This window comes from Bicyclus anynana, chromosome 19 (assembly GCF_947172395.1).
Source record: "Bicyclus anynana chromosome 19, ilBicAnyn1.1, whole genome shotgun sequence".
NCBI lineage: Eukaryota > Metazoa > Arthropoda > Insecta > Lepidoptera > Nymphalidae > Bicyclus > Bicyclus anynana.
In genome coordinates, this window is record NC_069101.1 from 5,902,874 (window position 1) to 5,924,109 (window position 21,236).

A 21,236-nucleotide genomic window follows, 5' to 3' on the forward strand; every position below is an offset into this window, starting at 1 on the left:
AAGAATAAAAAAACATACTCTTAAACATCGTTGAAATTAAACGCTGAAATTTAAAATTTGTGAAAGAGTTCAATAAGCTATCCTTATTTCTGCTGTCAGACAGGATCGCTATGTTTCGATGTGGAAAGAGTATTAGTTCCTGGTCAAGTAAGAGGAACATGAGGCGGACGCCAATGTGCCTCTAACGCATTGCAAAATGTGATTCTAGCAAGGATTCTATTATGGATTCTATCAAAGTGATGTTCCATGGTTTTCCACATAACAATTAACATCAGTTGGTATAGGTACTTACTCAACTATAATAATAAAAAAATCCTGTTCCTAATTTTAAGTAACAATTGAAAGTTATATGTATAATTATTTAATCCTTAAAACTCTTAAGTAATTGGCCCCAGATTAGTCTGCAAACTATAATGAAACTATTTAAACAGTAAAGAGGTATATAATATGAATCCTCTTTTGTACATCAATGACATAATCGTGATGTAGACTATGATCAACAACGTACATAATACATTATGTCATTTTTGATTATTTATTTTTACTTCCGATCAAGAGGCAAAACATTTTGCTAATGTTTGAAACACTGTAAGTATCTTTAGAATATAATTTTGTTATAAATATGTGAAGTATATCTTTCCATATAAGTATTACTTGATGGCCATATGAAACGGTCTGAAACCACTATAAACCAGGGCAATATCTCACTAAAAGCTTCAAAAATGGCTTCAGACCATCTTCAGACTTAATTAATTAAGATTAAGAATGACAGAGGAAATGAACAATAACAACTGGACTTTGTAAGTATAGGACATAACTCAGAATACAGAAAACCACCAGAAGCCACGTTTAGATGTCATTCTATAGTGCGCAGTGTGTCCAAAAATTGTACACAACAGCCTGCACTCGTCGCAATTCTCACCCGCGTAATGTTGCTAGTACATGAGGCTGTTAAATTTTTCCCTATTTTGTGGTAAAAATTTATAATGTTAAAAGGAAAACAATAAGTGTACAGTTCATCACATTAAATGTTAACTTGTATGGTAAATAATAAAAACAGTAGGACCGGTTTTCTAGTGATTGCTAAGAATCAGCAAGAAAATGAACTCTAAAAAAATTAAGACAAGGACAAATAAATAATAGATATAATAAGACGGTAATTATAAAACTTATCAACTAACAAACTAAAGAAATGCATATTTACAATAATAATTTTATATATTCCATATAATTATATTATATTATTATTATAAATATGTATTTCAATCGCGTGCACAGTTATTATTATCTCGTCTTATTTCTCTAATTTTTATGTCTCTTAAAATTCAAGTATAAATAAGGCCATTTAATTGGTTTAATATCTTTTAAGAATGTGTTTTGAAGATAAAAATATTTTATTTAATCCTCTTGCTCAAACAAACAAGCAAACAAGTAGGTACACGAACAAACAAAAGACCAAACAAGCACACGAAAACAAACAAATGTGCAAACAAACACACAAACAGACAAGAACGAACGAACTTATTATAATATAGCACGCCATTGTTATTTGTAAAATTTTAAAGCTTTAAGATTATTTTACACTTTCTTTATCTGCGCTGATTACCACAATTTTATTTCAACTTAATTGCCGGAACCTATGCCTACCTATTTAGTTGATTAATATTTTACATAAATAATAAATCCTTGAATTGAAATTAAAAGTAGGGAAAATCAAAACAATTACATTGGCAACACTTACAAAATGAAGTCATCGGTTTCTATGACAACTAAATTCACGTAAAAATTATTCATTATTTTAACATAAGAATATTTATTTGTGCTACTTACACGTGAAATGTGATCCTATTCAGTTTCTTTTTTTTACCAACGGCATTTTTACACGAAGGAATAGCACAAGACGGCTTAATTTAATTAAATTTGTCACCTGTATAGCACGTCAAACAACACGACAAACACAGAGTGAGTAATCGTAAAATGTGTAGTTTAAATGGCTTCACTTCTTTGCGCTATCACTCCTTCTGGTGGTTTTCTGTATTCTGAGGGACATAATATGCTTTAATTAAAGGAAAGGCTTTTCACGGGTAAATTAGCCTTAGCTCAAAGAATCATTAAGATCTAATCTTATATTATATCTTTAATTAGTATTAAAACACTAATTCATATATTTATACTCATCATATCAGCCGATGGGCGTCCACTGCAGGACATGTAGGCCTTTTGTAGGGACTTCCAAACGATTCTGACCCGCCTGTATCCGACTCGCATGATGTCATTAGTCCACCTGGTGGATTGTCGACCAACACTGCGCTTTCTAGTACGGGGTCGCCATTCCAGTACCTTTAGTCCACAACGTCCATCGGCTCTTTGAACTATGTGCCCCACCAATTGCCTCTTTAGCGTCGCGGCTCGATGATCTATGTCTGTGCCTTCTTCTGCGGATCTCCGCATTTCTGATTCGAACACGCAAAGACACTCCTAACATAGTTCGTTCCATCGCCCGCTGTGTGACTCTGAGCCTTCTTAAAAGGCTCATAGTTAGCGGCCAAGTCTCTGAACCATAGGTCAAACCGAATTTCCCGCAGCAAAGTCGAAGACATTTGTTATTTTTTTAATATCTAGCTTACCGTATTAGTAAATCGAGGTCTTCTGTAATAATACTTAGCACTAAGCTATACACGTGATATTAATCTTGTTAGTTAAATTCTTTAAGACAATGTTATCCCTATAAAGTGGTAACCGAGGACATTACGTTTGGCACTCTTATAAACTCCTTAACCTGTAATATTATTTTTATTTATTTATTAATGTGAATGTTTGTCTATCTGTCTGTTGACTTATCACGGATAAATCATTGAACCAATTTAGATGAATACCCGCTCTGAAACTACGTGGTGTAAAAATAATAACGTAAACATGAAAATTTTGCAGAAACCCCAGAATGAAATTATTAATTGCACTCTCGATCAAGTCATCAATATTCTGTTTCAGTCCGCTTTCATTTGAGACCCCACTCTAGTATATTTACTTTAAAACGGCTCAATCGATTTTCATCAAACATGTCTAAGAACTCGCCCATAAGTCAACTTTCATAGAAATCAAACTAAATTGAAATCGCTTCATCCGTTCGGGAGCTATGGTGCCACAGATAGACTGACAGACATACAGACACGTCAAACTTATAACACCCCTCTTTTTGCATCGAGGGTTAAAAATACCCATCACGTTGCTCCAGTAATGGTTGGCGGATTAGTCTCTGTAACTATAATTATTAGATTTTCATGATAACCACCGAGACAACTTAACTTCTTCTATAAAGACACACAGGTATAACATTTCCATCTTCTCAACTTTAGGTTGCTAATTTAAAAAAATATATATATTCTTTAAAAGTTAGCCCTTGACTACAATCTCGCCTAATAGTAAGTGACTAGCTGGCGTCGCGCGGTTTTACCCGCGTGGTTATCGTTCCCGTAGGAGTACGGGGATAATATATAGCCTATAGCCTTCCTCAATAAATGGGCTATCTAACGCTGAAAGAATTTTTCAAATCAAACCAGTAGTTCCTGAGATTAGCGCGTTCAATCAAACAAACAAACCCTTCAGCTTTATATATTAGTATAGATGATGCAATCTAAGATGAAAGCGGGCTAACTTGTTAGGAGGAGAATAAAAACCTTTCCCCCTGGTTTCTACATGACATCGTACCGGAACGCTAAATCGATTGGCAGTACGTCTTTCCCGGTAGGGTGATAAATAGCCACGGCTGAAGCCTCCCGACCAGACCTGAACCAATTAAGAAATCCGGGCATCGAACCCAGGACCTCCGTCTTATATGTACACCGCGCATCCCACTGTGCCACGGAGGACGTCAAACATAATATTTTATAGCTTACCCGGCATCTCATAATCCAAAGCCACCAACAACAACAAGGCAAATGTATGTTATTGTCTTTCAAGTACCTTACTATTATTATAGTCTGTGGTATTGTATAGTTGGATATTTTTACAGCAATTCTTGGTAACGTAGTTTCTGTCACCGCACTTGATTGACCTTCGACTCTGAACGTACTTGCCTAGCTACGAGTACTTTCAATGCAATCCGAACAATACCAGTCTTAATATGTCACATGTAACGTATTAGCGCTACGTAACACTGCATTACCTACAGTGATAGCCCAGTGGATATGACCTCTGCTTTCGATTCGGAGGGCGTAGGTTCGAATCACTTTTCAGTTGTGTGCATTTTAAGAAATTAAATATCACGTGTCTCAAACGGCGAAGGAAAAACACCGTGGGTAAACCTGCATATCTGAGAATTTCTTGATTCTCTATAGGTGTGTGAAGTCTGCCAATCCGTATTGGGCCAGCGTAGTGGACTATTAGCCTAACCCCTCTCTTTCTGAGAGAAGACTCGTGCTTAACAGTGAGCCAAATATGGGTTGTAAATGATTGAATACTGCATTACAATTACCCCTAATACGTTTGCAGCTTTGTATCATGAGGCTTCATGTTAGTCGAGCCTTAGCTTGTTGTCCATTGATCCAAGCTATGAAATATTAAGCTTTTTTTAGTAAAAATTTTCGTTACAACATTGTTATCAACTTATCTCGCCAACCTGCATTGGAACAGCGTGGTGGGTTTCAGCCGCATACACTATACTTTAAGGAGAGAAAACTGGTACTATAGTGGGTCGAAAAAATAGGCAGATAATGATGATGAGGTCAAGGGATCGAGTCCTAAATATGAAATGCTTCTGATATAGAGCCTATATATCTGATATAGAGATAAGAGGTAAATAGGCCATACGCGGACCGCAAGTGGCACGTTAAAACTATGCTAATTAGCAAACCCGAGGGCCTGGTGGCAGTTTGATACTGTCACTATCGCGTTAACGTAAACGCGAATTTCTAAGGAATTGAAACAGCTCCATCTAGTGACACTACTGCACAACTGTTTCAATTCCTTGGAAATTCGCGTTTACGGTCGTTTAAGTAAAGGCAAAGTGCGAAAGCGTAACAGACAAACAATCAAATTCACTTTTGCATTAATGAATGATGAATGCGTGAAAAAAGTAGGCGCCTACCATTTTTCATACGTGTAATGAATTTTCAAAGTAAGAAATGTATTACAGAAAGCCCGAGACTGCATGGCGTAGAAATGGTGACTGGAAAGCTCGTTATTCTAAACTATACTCATCCAGAGGTATATCAGAGTTAGTACAGTCATATTATTTTACCCATACACGTAATAAAATCTCCAGATTCCGGCCCCTTAATTATTGAAAAGTAACGCAACTTAATTTTGAAAGTTACGTACACACCAGCGCGTTGCCAGATTTTTTGTTGCCAACTCGGAAACTATCTGTAAAAAAGCGGGACATCGTAAATAACTTAATTACCTATTTAATCAAAAGATTTTGAATAGAAATTTATATTTGTATTTGTACTCAAATTACACATCACATTTCTTTTTACTCTGACAGTAGACAGTAAAAATATCCATAAAAATTGTATTTTAATAAAAATATGATATTTAATCTATATATCTAACTAACACTCATTATGCAACAACAGATTATAGTACAATCGTTTGGTAGTTTTACCTGGCAAATTTTCCAGAAGTTTTGAAAATTGGTAATATAGATTTCGATGTACTCTTTGCGAATTTCAACTTTGCCACCTCGTATCTTTGCCGCTTGCGCCGCCATTTTGGAAAAATAGGAAATTTTCTCTAGTTTAATTTATTATTTAGTATTTTGATCGTAAATTGAGTAGAAAGGGAGATATTGTCGAAAAACTGTTTTATAGATATTTTTCCAAAATGGTGACGCGAGCGGCAAATATACGAGGTGGCAACTCAGACCAATTATAGAAGGACCAGTATCACAGTGATATTTACGAACAAACTTGTCTGTCAATTTCTAAGGAAAATAAGCTTATGTTTGGTATATATATCTTATAGTAAACAAGAAGATTTTGCCTGTTTTTTACACCCATTCAAGTACACAAAAATGAATTTTTACAGAGCTTTTTAACCGACGAACACCATTACAACTATAAAACATAGGTACTATAGAGACGATTTTTTATAATCCCATTAGATCATTGATCATATACTTTGACAGAAAATTAACGTCAAGCGAGGCAGGACCTATACAATAAATTCACAGAGAGCACATTGAAATCTATAAAATTACTAATTTTCAAAACTCCCGGAAAACTTTCCAGGTAACTGTTAAATTTTTTTTAGCATCAACTGACTGTATACTATTAGAAAAGGATAGTAAAACGGCTGCTATGTTCGTAGGTGTCTAAGTGTCAAATGATCGCTTTATAAGAATTAGCCACCACGCCTAATGGGCCTTTTTAACTAATCCGAATTAATTACAGCTCAGTTCTAAGTAATTTAGCTTACCAAGGCCAATTGGTAGTCGATGTTGTTTAGCGATGATGACTCATAGTTGATAGTGTTCTGTGTGATTCATAGGATGTTAAAAAATCAACGCAGCATCACGAGGCTGACACTTTATGCTGCATTTTGTCGTAAAACCATAAAATGTATGATTATGCTTAACGAAGGCAGACTATAAACACTATTGTTTGGTAGTTTTTCATGGTATTTGGATCGGTTCGTTAATGTTTTATAGCTACTCGTACATCCAACGATAATAAAATATCGTTGGCTACATAAACAAAAACTCTGTTTTTGACTTTTGAGTCCATGTTGAGTCAATACAGAATACTGATTTTTAATATTTTCGCGAGTAAAACTACTTCTTTGAACATTATGGGGGTCAACGTATTTTTATATTCCGGTATCGTAGTGATTTGTCGGTTTTATTGCAAAAATTAGAATAATAAATCGTAATAAACTTAATGAGTAGGTACGAATTATTATTATTTCTTCTCATATGTAACTAAACTAATAAGCTTATTCCTATGAGTAGATTCTTCTCTACGACAACGGCTATGTGTTCGGTCTAGCGTTGCCAACCGTACTATAATATATAGTACTGTACTATATTTTGGATCTGCGTACTATGTACTATTGAAGAAATATATTGTACGCTAAAATATAATATTTTCGACATTGAAATCTAACAAACAAAATTTTAATTTTAAAACTATATAGGTACATTAGTTTTTGACATGCAATAGCGTGTGGCCGATCTTATCTTAAATCTTACTGAGTTCGAAACATTAAACGAAAAACATACATACAGCCGAACGTAGAACCTCCTCCTTTTTGGAAGTCGGTTAACAAATTAGAAAAAACAATGGCTTCCGTTTTCAATTTAAAAAATCAAATGTGAATAGGCACAATATGACACTCTTATTTTAGACAAATAAATCTTGAAAATACATTGTTTTTTATAAAATAAATGTCGATTTTTTGCTTATTCCATAAAATACTATATTTTATTTAAGTTTACTATATTTTTTTATAGATAAATCTGAAAAATACTATATTTTTCTGAAAAAATGTTGGCAACCCTAGTTCGGTCCCTTTACCGTGGCACTGTTGAGGTTATCAAATTAAAGATTTTAGAGATAGAACTTAGAAATCCTCTCAGATTTTAGCCTATTCCTGAACGTTCATTTGTCTAATCTTTAAAATCATGTTGCAGGAGTAATAAAGAGGAACCCGGTCGCATTTCGTTCATGAGCAACGATACGACTCCTCACGCCACGCTCCTGTTGAAGCTACGCTTCAGTCGCCTGGAGGGTTCAGACTCTTCTACCACCACGACCGGTCTCACCACTCTACTCACTGAACGAAGCGAATGCTATAGCACTAGACAAGGGAGTCAACAGTTAGTATTGAGACGAATATCTTGTATTTATCGTGCGGGTAGGTCCGTCGCGTGGCAGAGAAAAACTCCGAGCACAGACCTGCCCCCCTAGCCAAGTGGCACGTCGATTCTCTTTCTACGATCGCTAACGCTTCAGAAACTAGAAAGATGTATGGGAATGACATTAGCTATCGACAAATCACGTGATTTTTTCTAGTTTTCGAAGCGTTAGCGATCGTAGAAAGAGAATCGAGGTGCCACTTGGCTAAAAACGGGCTGGACTTAAAAATTATATTTTTTATTCAATCTAGTAGAGAACATTTAATGATCAATTTAAGACAATATCAAAAAAATGACAACTTGCCTAGTATCTCCCTGTGTTCTATAGAATACGTTCCCCATGCATTATTTGGCATGGCAAAATGAAAAAAAAACACCTAGGTACTTTTTATACGTATACTACATGTATACGTATGAGTATATCAGCTATGTATAATAAATTACTTTATTTTATATGTATAAGCATTAAGTATATGTGTGATTTAATAATTTTGAAATTCCATAATACTGTAGGTATAATATTATCCTAATTGCAACATAATTTAATTTAGTTGTGGGTACGATAAAATAAATTGTTTAGCATTTCTACATCGTAGCGTAACGTGTATGTTTTTGTTTGTGTACCTACATTAGAAAACTAAACATACACGTTACAGCCTTAGGCCTTTCACTCACGGAGATATTCACAAGCTACGCGACTGAGACGGAAACCTTAAGTCGCCTAGCCACTATCCTACTCTATCAATACGGTTTTGGAGGCTACCCTACCCTGACTGTATTTTTTTTTCTTTCATTCATTCTTTCTTAAACCAGTCAAGTGACTAGCGATTGAGATATTCTACTATGTATTTACGAGAATAAAGGAAAAAGGAATTTTCATATTGATAATTTGATAAAGCAATAGAAAAAGACCAAAAAAGATTGCTCTGATGTGTATTTTAAAAATTTACTTTCTTTATCCTTCGCTTTCGTTCTAAAAGCAGTAGGTAACAATATTTCTACATATTATGTAACATTCATTCAAATTCTGCGACCCTTATCTTCAAAAACCGAAAGTAACTAGAAAATTATTACAATACAGTCAGCCGACTGTTTGTGTGCGCTCACAACTAAGTCGACAGTTTAGGTGGACCAGTGTTTGAGCTACCAAACAGCCAACAGCCCAACCCGATTAAACTAGCGGCAGGTAATCTGTTCTCTGCGGGGACTCTGTCGCGATAGGTGCACGACTAAATTAACTTGCGACTAGCACATCTATTAGGCCTAGTTTGGACTACTTTAGTATTTTTGAAGAGTAAAAACGATTTCTGTGCGGTAAATCCAAAAATTGTTCGTACTCGAGTAAAACTGAAAACGAACGGGCATTGCGTCATGTGTGGAATATACCGAATTTATTTTAAAGCAATTGACGAGCGATTAGCAGGATGCGCGTCCAGAACTTGAGTCGCTTGTCGATTGTCTCGTGTGAGAATGGCCTTATTGCGTTTGCTAGATACTAGGTATTCAGATGTCATTCATATGTAGATATTATTTTGTTTTCTTTGTGAATCATAAATCTCATGCAAAATCAAGAACACATTTCTAAATGATGAACTTAACTTACACCTGTATAAATATTTAGGTAGGTACTTACCTTTCTACTTAGATTATGTTTTCTACAGTCATGAGATGATTTTAGCTGTCATGAACGTGATCCTATCCCATCTACTATAGATTAAGATTGAGAATCTGTAATAGACAGACCTCCCTCTTTTTCAACCGACAGAAGATTGAAGGAAGGTTCTCAATTCGAGGTCTATATTTTTTTATGTATGAACACGCATAACTTTTATAAATAATAGACCAATTTTGATAATTTTTTTTTATTGGAAAGGTTACCCTGAAGTTATTTCTGTATAAATTATCTCAACACTGAAAGTTTGACAGCATACTCCTACCTTAAGTGTCGTTCCTAGGCAGGCAACTATGCAGTATGGACTGTGACTTTGGAACGTATCCAGACTGTGAACCATCCAAGTAAAAATATTTTTTTATATTTTTCTCGGCATAACATGAGAAATCATGTCGCCAGTTAACAGTTCCTTAGCTTGGTAGCAACTCATAGGTAAAGACTGTTAAAGATGATGATGAAATGTTAAGGGTTGGCATAAAAGATACTACCCATTTACTTCTTTACATAGCTTGGTTTATCCTGTTTATTGCATGGAGGTCAAAGAACCAGCTATTATCGTTGTTTCGCACGATGAGAAATGTTTCAATTCTAAATAATTTACTCATAATAGATCCGAAAAGAGCCAGGATGTACAAGATACCCCATTATTGGACATGTTACGTTCCCGAAGCGGCGATACGAAAGAAGAACCCCTGGCCCTACATGGCTGTGATAAACTCGTACCTGAAGAGTAAGTACATAGTTTGTATTCTTTATGAATAAAAAAGAAAATCTCTATCTATCTCAGCTTTTGTAGCAAAATTAGTTTCAAATTCACAAATTTTAATTATCAAAAACAATGAGAAAGGGTGAGTCTTACCTACGTGCAGAGATATCGGTGGAAAACTATCACAAAATAAACCATTCAAAGACGTGTGAAAATAAACTTCAAGTCCAACAAAGTCTATTCCAGTACACAATACAAATTCGATGTGATAATTTATAATAGACTGCAAAAACAGTCTTTTTATTGTTTGTTCTAAGACTTTCGCTATTCAATTTCGATTAGGCGAGTTAAGTAAGGCAAGCTACAAACGTTATTTTGTGCCAAGCGATAAATATTACTTGGGGATTAATTTATATTTTTTTATATCAATTTTTAGATACTCGTATTTACAACTTTGATTGTGAGGACGAAATGAGATTTCGTTTACATTTCCAACATTACTTTATTATTTTTCATGCTCCACGTGCCTTTTCTTATCAAACTTCGTATTTACATTTTATTTACAAGTAAACACTAACGATTCTAAGTTGTTTACTTTACAAATAATGTCAGAGCAAGTCATGAGCAGGTATACTAACATAATGATAGCTGTACCAACTTAAGCGTGATAGTCGTGTGCTCAAGACACGTGGATGCTTAAGAGCTAAGTTTGCCATCTCTACTTGACTTAAATTTATTTAAGATTTATTTATGTGAATGCCTAATCTGTGTGGATCGTTATTTCATACGATATAGTATATAAGTATTTAAATTGTCTATATATTTTTTCCATCCCGGAAAATCCATGGTTCTCGCAGGAGAAACAGGATTTACGCGATTAGACTCCCGGGCGTCCACTACTATACATATAAATAAAAAGAAGATGTCGAAGATGTTTTATTGTTTTATCTACATATAATTACTAATATTATAAAAATGAAAAATTTGATGATTTCTTTATTTGCATTCAATAGGCTCCGAAACTACTGAACAGATTTGAAAAATTATCTCAATTTTGGGAAGCTACACTATCCCTGGGTGCTATAGGGTATATTTTATCCCCGTATTCACCCCGAACCACGCGCATGAAACCGCGTAGCGTCTGCTAGTATTTACAAAGAAGAATATTTTGCATAATATCTTTTGAATTTAATTACTAATATTCCTTCCTCCAATTAATCGGAAAGACTGTTAAGAGTGGGTACAACAAAAGTCCTGCGGGCGGGTATATTTTGATTTTGTATTAAGTATAGATAATCGTCATGCAATGGCAGCCTTATTGCTATTTGCTGGGCTATTCTGTAACGATGTATGATGAACCTCTATCTCTCAGTCTAACACGATACTATAGAAAGAGAAAGGTAGAGTTGAATTTGGAAAACGTACGAGTTGTACAAAACATCATTACAGAATACACCTCCAACTATGAAATATACTTATGTTTTATTTTTAATTTTTTACAAGTTAGCCCTTGACTACAATCTCACCTGATGGTAAGTGATGATGCTCAGTCTAAGATGGAAGTGGGCTAACTTGTTAGGAGGAGGATGAAAATCCACACCCCTTTCGGTTTCTACACGACATCGTATCGGAACGCTTGGCGCCGTAATTAATAAGTAAGTGGTAAAATATAAATGATTTTTCAGCAATTGTGAAAATGATATATGTACGCACGTCTATACTCGGACGGCGACAGAGCGCAGCGTATCTCGGTCCCGCGTTTCGAGAATATCCACGCGTCGAGACATGGACATACCCTCTATACTTGCGTATACCGCCTCTTCGTGTGAACCGGTAACAATATTTTAAACTTCGACTCTTTGAGCTAGTGGTTCATGGTGGTGCTCTCGAGTCCTGGTTATTTTTTGCCCGCATTCGAACGCTAATTGATGGTGTCTCACTGACGTGCCTCCGAGAGCACGTTAAGCCGTCGGCTCCAATCATTGTCATCAACATCTGTTATTAATCATTACAAAGTCTATCATTTACATCCAAACCGCATTAGAGCATGATGGGTCATCATCATCATCATTAACAGCCCTTATTTGGCTCACTGTTGACTCTTCAGTAGGTACGAGTCTCCTCTCAGAATGAGAGGGGTTAGGCCTTAGTCCACCACGCTAGCCCAATGCGGATTAGCAGACTTCACACACGTAGAGAATTAAGAAAATTAAGACTTTGAAACACCACCGCATTGAGTCGCTTGCAACCTGTATAATATTATTGCTGCCTATAATAATGAAGTGAGATAATTTCATTGAATTATTCATTCAAAGAACAATAATCTCCTATAAAAAAAATATTTTTAATTATCTTTTATTATGAATGAAACCAATTTTTTATTTCAAACTATTATACCTACATTATGTCCTATAAATAATAGTAGTTGATCTTTTATTATTTAAAGGAAATAATGTAATAGTAGACACATAAGTGGAAGCAGGGAGACATAATTATTATCTTCGACATAATTTTAACCGTCATTTATGAACCACCCTGAATTTTCTGTTTTCCAGGTCTGTCTTGGAATACCGGCCTTTCAAAAGGTAGAAGAAAAGCGGGTAGACGTGCCTCGTTGGTCTATCCGGCGCTCTGTGTGCCCTGCTTGTTCTCAAAAGTGGCGAGACAAGAGCTCGATATCAAATGTCAGATATTCAGGTAGACATTTTGTTCAATTCTGCTCTTATAATTTAAACTATAAGGTTTTTGTTTGTTGCAATGGTTAATCGTCGGAACGTCGCCCAAAAATGTGTTTCTGCTTATATATATAATCAAATTTGCCTAAAAATATCTACTAGTACTTACAAAAACAGTGGCATGCACTATAAAGGTGCAAAAATGCGCTGCCTATCCTTAGGACTCATTAAAAAATTACAATGCTAGTCTTTGCTAGTCCTTAGTTATTAACTTTTATGCACAAGTTAAATCTTCTGCACACCACTGACAGGGCTCATACAGATAGGTACTCATACCTCGGTATCCAAAACATGTACCTAAGGAGTATATTTAGCATCTAGTTGAAGATTCATCTAATTTCAGGTTTGAAAAAGAATTCTCCAATAGAACTGCCATCTATAAGAGCACCTGCGCGTTTGAAAACTTCTGTCACAACTGGATAGTAAGTGTTGCACACTTAATAATAATATTCATTATTATAGGTCCATTAAAAAGTTAAGTCAGCCACTGACAATCAAGTAAGCTCGCATGCCTGCAAAGCTAACGGCTTGACAGCTGATTAAACTGATCGTGTGTTGGTCACGATCGGCATGATGTCATGCACATCGCGACCAACACAGTCATTTTGAACCTCGAAAAATGATATGACGGAAGTTTCCTCATTATGAGGGTGACTAGGTGGTCTAGCTGAGCTTAAATGCTAGTTTCGGGATCCTAAGCACCAGCCTATGTTCAAAAAAGGGGGTGAAAAACGTTTTAAATTTTATAAGTGAGTGAAGTTTACGTTCGAAGTGACTCTCGTCGCTGACAAAGAATTTGCCATGGAAACAAGCGATCTCACCGCGCTGTAACTGTTAATAGATTTAAAATTATCACCTTATAATAAGACCGTCAGCCTGCATTGCAGTAGCGTAATGGGTTTAAACTCCACATCCCCTCTCCTACATGGGAGGCACGTACCCCTAACGTGCGACCAAATGACGTATCTCGTGTAGAGAAATAGACAAAAGTAATCCAATGGCGGCGCAACCGGAAATATCGCCATTTATTTGCGAAAGAAATGGGACTGGGACTACTTTGCCGTCATTGGTTGAAAATTTGTCTTTTTCTCTTCACGAGATACATCGTATGGTTCAGGCCATGTAGAGGGCCGTTAATGGCAGGCGTCCACAGATCCACATATCGGACACATCGCAGCAAACGGATTATAGCATTCCTTATTAACCTACATACAAACATACAAAATGCGTCCACTGATTCGCATCGTAAGGATCTATTGTTATATTAAAAATCCGTATAATATCATTAAATACGTCCGATACATAGAGTGCGCAAGCTATAATATTGCCCGTGGCCATAATCGGAACTAATCAAAAGTGCCGCCATCTTGTCCTCTATCTCTATCTATCTCTTGGCGGGTAAAAGAGATCACTAACTTTACAATGCGGATCTGTGAATTCAGCTACTGGTAATTAGCAAAGTAGGTAAATTTAAAACGTATTGAATTCAGCGTTCCACGTCCAGTGTCGGTAGCTGAAGACAAAGAGGCAAGCGTGACACACGGAGGGTTCCGCAACAGCAGCGCCGCGTGGCAACTGACGCGCGCGCGGCGCTTCCGTACGCCGCGGCCGCAGCCTCCGTCCCCGGCCGCCACAGCACCGCCTGGCTGTAGCGCGCCCACTGCTCGCAAGGACTTGGATCTACGCGTGTCGCGATTTCTTTCTGATGAATTTAGATGCTCTTGAATATATTTTGGTTAAATAATAATAAAATGAAGGTACTTAGAGAAATTTTTATTTACATTATGTATAAAAAAGAATTCAGACACCTGTAGGGTAGGGGTAGGATAGGGGTAGGAATAGGGTAGGGTAGGGTATGGTATGGAAGGGGTGGGAGTAGCTAAGGGTAGAGAAGAAACGCACATTGGAAGCGAAGCTACAAAGTCAAAGCGACGCTTGACCGGGTCCGCTAGTTATAAATAATTCCTCCGGGGATGCGGCCGGACACATAGATTAAATCATGATAGATTTTTATGAGAATAAATCCATGATTTATTCTCTAGAGATAGAGATAGAGATAGATTAAATCTTTATGGCGCTTACTTTACAACATGAAGACGACATGTTTTATCACAGACTCAGACAAATTATGATCATAGACAAATACATACAACCACAGCATACAACGTTATCTTTTGTCAAAACCAAAAGTCACAAAAAGTTTTGTCAAAGTCAAATTGACATTTAGCTTACGACCTCGAAAAATAGAAAAAAAAATTAAAATTGTGTTGATGTTTTGCCATTGAAAATCAAATAAAGGACAAACAAATCAAATGAAATATTTCTAGTAATATTACAATTATTTTCTTTTACAAAATATACACTGTAAAATGTCGTTTCTACTGCACACAATGAAGCTATTTACTGCAGGAAAAACAACACTGACCGGCTTGCAAAATGCTCGAAATCTCATGTCGAAAAGCCTATATTATAGTGAATTTGGAGATCCACTTAACGTTGTTAAGTTTAGGGAGATAGAAGTACCTCCTCTAAAAAGTCAAGAAGTTTTAGTTAGAATGCTAGCTGCACCAGTCAACCCAGCGGACATAAACACCATACAAGGTACTATGCAAATATCTGTCTAACTACTACTATTACAGCAAACATATGCAAAATATAGTGAAAACAAAACTACAATATAACAAAATTGATTCTTTAAAGGTATTACAATGCTTTAAAATCTTACTTGATTATGTTTTGTGTAAACCTTTTTTTATATGTCTCAGTTTTATTTGTTATATTTTCAGGAAAATATCCTGTTAAGATTAAGTTGCCTGTAATACCAGGAAATGAGGGTGTAGGAGTTGTAGAAGAAGTTGGCAGTGACGTAAAAAACTTATCCGCAGGAAACAGAGTAATAGTGACAGAACCGATACAAGGTACTTGGCGAGACATTGGTGTCTTTCACCATGATGTATTGCGGGTCGTCCCAGACAATTTAGGGTTAGTAGAAGCAGCTACGCTCACAGTTAACCCCTGCACAGCATACAGAATGTTGTTGGACTTCAAAAATGTAAAGGACGGTCACATTGTCATACAAAATGGGGCTAACAGTGCTTGTGGACAGAATGTCATCCAAATATGCAAAGCCTGGGGTATAAAAAATATAAATATTGTCAGAAACAGACCAGAAATCAATGAACTGAAAAAATATTTAGAATGTTTAGGGGCCACTTATGTTCTTACAGAGGAAGAATTGAGAACTACAACTTTATTTAAAGATAAACAGATTAAGAAGCCTTTATTGGCTTTAAACTGTGTAGGTGGAAAGAGTGCATTGGAAATTGTAAGGCATTTAGATAAAACTGGTGTGATGGTAACTTATGGAGCAATGTCAAGGGACCCAGTTACCATTCCAAACTCAGCACTTATTTTCAAAAACATATCTTTTTATGGATTTTGGATGACTGCCTGGAAGGAAAAAGCGTCAGCAGTGGAAAAAGAAGAAATGATAGCAGACCTTGTTAATATGATGTGTGAGAAAAAGCTTGTAGGGCCTGTCCATAAAATGGTAAAGTTTGATAAATATGAAGAAGCACTTGGTAATGCATTGACATCTAAGGGTTTCACTGGGTGTAAATATCTGTTAGATTTTAGTTGATAAGTTTAATGTGATAAACCATGAATGTGATAAATTAATATAAGATAAGATAGTAAACTCTGATACAAAAGAATTGATCTTTTATTTATATTTGTAAGAATATAGTTATGAATTATAAATGTAGCACATTTTTTATATTTTGTAATTGCCCTAAAATAAGCAACCATCTTTCAATATTTATTGAATGTTACCTATTTTATTAATTTCCCTAAATCATTAATTATTTGGTTCACCACTCACATTCCTACATTATTTTTTAAATAATATTTTTTTTTAATTTAATAGTTTTTAAATAAAAAAAAATTGGTTTTTGCTTTTTCATAAGTAATCAATAGCTTATATGACACAAAGTTGGTATAATATTTCAGGTAAATACCCAATCCGACCCTGTTTACCATGTATCCCTGGGGACGAAGGGGTAGGCGAAGTTGTGGAGGTTAAAGACGATGTCTGCACAGTGACACCCGGTGAAAGAGTTGTATTAACAACAAGAATGCTCGGAACATGGAATGTTTATGGCATTTACCACGAACGAGATGTACATGTAATTTCTCCTAAAATCCCTCTTGCTGAAGCAGCTATGTTAACTATAGCACCATGCAATGCTTATCGAATGCTTAAAGATTTTAGATCATTGAGACCAGGTCAAACTGTTATTCAAAATGCTGCTAACAGTCCGTGTGGTCAATCTGTGATACAGCTGTGTAAAGCCTGGGGTATAAATACACTTAATATAGTTGCAAATCATTGTGGCTATGAAAACGTGAAGCGACATCTTCTCAGCATTGGTGCCACTGCAGTCCTCACGTTGCATGAAGCTCAGGAACTCGCCACTTTTGATACGGCTCTGACGAGGCCTGTATTAGGATTGAATTGCCTTGGTGGTCAGTTTGAAGATGTAATGATTAGACTTATTGAACAAAATGGTACAATGGTGTATTATGGCTGTGCTTTCGACTTGCCAATTGTAAAGAATGTTTTACGCAAAGATGTATGCTTCAATAAATTTCATTTAAGTCACTGGAATGCTTATGCGACTGTTATAGAACAAGATGTTATGATGAATAACATAATTCAACTAATGGTTATTGATAAATTTATAGCCCCAGTACATCAGCCATTGGAACTCAAAGATTATATCCATGCATTTAAAAATACAGCTAATTGTGAAGCATTTGCTATCTGTAACTATTTATTTGATTTTACTTTGAATTAAAAGAACCAAGTAGAGTATGAATACGTATCTACACCTAACTAGTGTATGATATTCAGGAAAACTTACCCACCTACTCCTAAAAGCCTCGATACTTAGTTAGGTACCTAATAAAGTAATAATTAAATTCGTTATTAATTTTTTATTAAATTAATTTTCACTCATATTTTGTATATTGAATTATGTATGTAATGTACTATTATATTTAGTAATAAACAAAATGTTTTAAATACTATGGTATTACTCCGTAATAAATGGTAAATAGTGGTATTATAAAAAATCATTAATCTAATATATTAATATTAGATTAATGATTTCAGATTTACTCGCATCGTTTATTTTTACTCCTACCTGACACCCTTTAATTTAAATTTTAAAAGTTTATATATTACATTAAAAAAAATAACAATTATCCATCATTAATTACTTTGTTAGCATTATTGACCGACAGTCTGGTTTTTACCTTAGAATAGTATTCCTTTACTTTTCCCACCTTTTTCCTTCCGTAGGTATTTTAAAATTGCAATCTCAGGTACCAGCAATAAACGCGGGAATATTTATATTTATACCATAATCTCTTGATCAAGAATTAGAAGATTTTTAATAATAAAAAAGCTATAACCCGAAACTGCCCAACTCGTTATCAATTTATTGTCTATGGAACCACCGATAGTGGTGCTCACAAACGGCTAAAGGAAAAGGTGGTGCTCGCCACAAACGGCTAAAAAGATACAGACAGCTTACTTCATAGAAACTGCTTAGCACATTTGAGAAATTTGAATTTCATTCATAATTTTAAAATCATATAACCACAAATTTCATTCATAAATTTATCCTTTATCTCTCTCATACAAGGCAAATCTTCATTAAAAATCCCTTTGCCCTCTCTTTCTATTCTATGTATATGTAGAATGTGCCTACATGGCGGAAACGGAAATGCTTGTAGTAATTTGAAAATGGTTGGAAGGGGTCGTAGGTTTATTCCGTAGTTAAATTGATTTGTGAAAGTAGGTTATGCCGTACTATTTGTGGTTATCCCATATAACCGCAAAATGTTACCGGTCTTCTGTTATGCCGGTTTCGTTTATCTCGATTATTTATATTGTTACTAGACTTTTTCTTTTGTATGATAAAAAAAAGGCAAAATCTTTTATTTATTTCTTTAATAAAAATGTAAACATTTCCATGCAGTAAAATACCAAATTGTACAGTTACAAAATTATATGACTACTTCACAAAATATATGACAGATGTCGCGTAATTAATGGTTATAACGCATTTAAACTGGATGGAATGTGGTCACTGCTCTTTAGTAAAAAAAAGTTCTGTCTCCTATAAAAATGCTTGAACCCCTTTTTCATTTTTAGTGAATTATTTATAACTTTTGCAATTTTAGTGAGCGGGCCTTCAAATTTTTCAAAAACTATGTATATTCAATTCCGAATCGAATGACACCTCAACCATTTTTATAGGAGATGGAGAACTTTTTTTTTATACTAAAGAGCACATGTAGATCAGACTAATATGATAGATACACCACCTTATTATCTATAACTAATTTGACTATTTTTTGTGTAATAATTATTTTTCTTTCATTAGGACCCGATTTAAAACACATTGTCCGGTAAAAAATGATGAAATCTAATTTTGAATCGAAAAAACCATTATTTTAAAAACTTGTACACTTATAGAGGGTAGTAAATTAGTATAAAACGTAGAATTGTAGAATTAGGTGGCGTATCTACCATTTGCGTTTTATCCATTATTTACGGGACGTGGCCTTGTCCGGGACAAGTTAACATGCACTCTGAGGCACAGGGTGTAACACCACTAAATTCCCAACTAAGGACTGAGAATTATAAGTCAAAATTTCTTAGATGAAAAGCTCAGTATCTTATATAACCCCGGACCTCGTGACCACATAGGGTAACCACTGAACCAGAGAGGCTTATGTTATAAGTATGTAAGAGAGTTATGTTAACATAATTGTGGAACACTATAACTAAGATCTTCGTATGACTTCATTTTCCCAAGTAAAAGGCAGTGTACAGTGTACCTCTGTAACTGAAGACGTCCGAAGCATAATAATTGACCTGTAAGGTAAAATTAAGTAAATTAGTATTATGTATATAAGTATAAAGTATTTCTCCTGGAAATAGTTTACAACTGTTAAAATTATTTAAAATCCTACAGAATTTATATACATAACTAGCTGACGCCCCTCGGTTTCACCCGCGTAGTTCCCGTTTTGGTGAGAATAGGAGGATAAAAATATGCCTATGAAACTCACAAATAACATGGTAAAAGAATTTGGAAGTCAATCAGTAGATCCAGAGGTTATTTAGTTCAATAAATATTAAGCCAGACTTCTAAAGGTTATAGTTTTTGTTAGCAATTTTCCTCTTCTTTTTGAATCTTTTGGCAAATTGGAAATATTAAATAAAGTTTTTGATATTAAAAAAACAAACCCCTTATATTTTAGTTAATTGTTTATAACTTTTGCAATTTTTGCAAGCAGCCCTTTAATTTTTTCAAAAGCTTTTCAAATGTGTTTCCGAAAAAATGACACCTCAATCATAGTTCTAGGAGAAGGAGAAAAAGTTTCAATCTAAATGGCGTTTGTGAACTAGAACTAATGGGGTGTAATGCCACCAACTTTCCAACTCACGGCTGATAATTATAACTAAAAATTTCTTAAAAGAAGGAAAAACTCAGTATCTCATTTAGCTCTACCCAGGATTTGAACCCAGGACCTTGTGAACACATAGACTAACCACTGGACCACAGAGGCAGTCATGTTGACATATGGAACACTATAACGAAGTTCTTTATAATATGACTTCATTTTCCAAAGTAAGGCAGTGTACACCTCTAAAACTGAAGACATCTGAAGCATATTTACCTGTAAAGTAAAATTAATTATCATGATTTTTTGATTTACCTTCGTCAAAATCGTAAACAATTTTTACCAAAATTATATTAAACTAGCGGATGCCTGCGACTTCGTCCACGTAGAAAGTTCAGTTTTTCACAAATCCCGCGGGAACCATAGATTTTCCGGGATATTCCTAAATTAATCCAGGGCAATATCTATCTTCGTTATAAATTTCAGCCAAATCGGTTCAGTAGTTGCGGCGTTAAAGAGTAACAGCTACCCTACCATACTCCCACCAACACCTACTCTACCATACTCTACTCAACTCTACCTCTACCATAAGTATCCTATGTTCTTCTCCTAGATCTAAGCTCCTCTCCACCAATTTTTAGCCTAATCGGTCCAGCTGTTCTTGAGGTGTAAGTGTTGTAACAAACCTGACTTTCTTTTATATTTAAAGATTTCTCAGACATATTAGTTACAAAAATTATACTATTATATACCACTCATAATATTCCCACCCCACAAATGACAAAATTA

General features: G+C 35.2%; 2 protein-coding genes across 2 annotated transcripts; both read left to right on the forward strand.

Annotated features, from left to right (window-relative positions):
• The first annotated feature begins 765 nt into the window (after positions 1–765).
• Positions 766–15,570, forward strand: LOC112053431 (uncharacterized). Its single transcript, XM_052887591.1, has 7 exons — positions 766–800; positions 7,631–7,816; positions 10,138–10,257; positions 11,919–12,066; positions 12,789–12,930; positions 13,312–13,390; positions 14,459–15,570. Exons 1-7 carry the CDS (start codon positions 766–768, stop codon positions 14,691–14,693), a joined length of 945 nt encoding a protein of 314 aa, XP_052743551.1. The 3' UTR covers positions 14,694–15,570.
• On the forward strand, positions 15,187–16,681 carry LOC112053435 (enoyl-[acyl-carrier-protein] reductase, mitochondrial). Its single transcript, XM_024092839.1, has 2 exons — positions 15,187–15,569; positions 15,755–16,681. Exons 1-2 carry the CDS (start codon positions 15,338–15,340, stop codon positions 16,606–16,608), a joined length of 1,086 nt encoding a protein of 361 aa, XP_023948607.1. The 5' UTR covers positions 15,187–15,337; the 3' UTR covers positions 16,609–16,681.
• The last annotated feature ends 4,555 nt before the right edge of the window (positions 16,682–21,236 follow it).

Excerpts from the sequence above, each read along its gene's own strand:
- LOC112053431 (XM_052887591.1), top strand. The coding sequence starts at position 766 with ATGACAGAGGAAATGAACAATAACAACTGGACTTT. Across the intron at positions 12,067-12,788 it reads CCGCCTCTTCGTGTGAACCG|GTCTGTCTTGGAATACCGGC; the intron begins GTAACAATATTT and ends TCTGTTTTCCAG. Across the intron at positions 13,391-14,458 it reads ACTTCTGTCACAACTGGATA|CGTTCCACGTCCAGTGTCGG; the intron begins GTAAGTGTTGCA and ends TATTGAATTCAG.
- LOC112053435 (XM_024092839.1), top strand. The coding sequence starts at position 15,338 with ATGTCGTTTCTACTGCACACAATGAAGCTATTTACTGCAGGAAAAACA. Across the intron at positions 15,570-15,754 it reads GGACATAAACACCATACAAG|GAAAATATCCTGTTAAGATT; the intron begins GTACTATGCAAA and ends TTATATTTTCAG.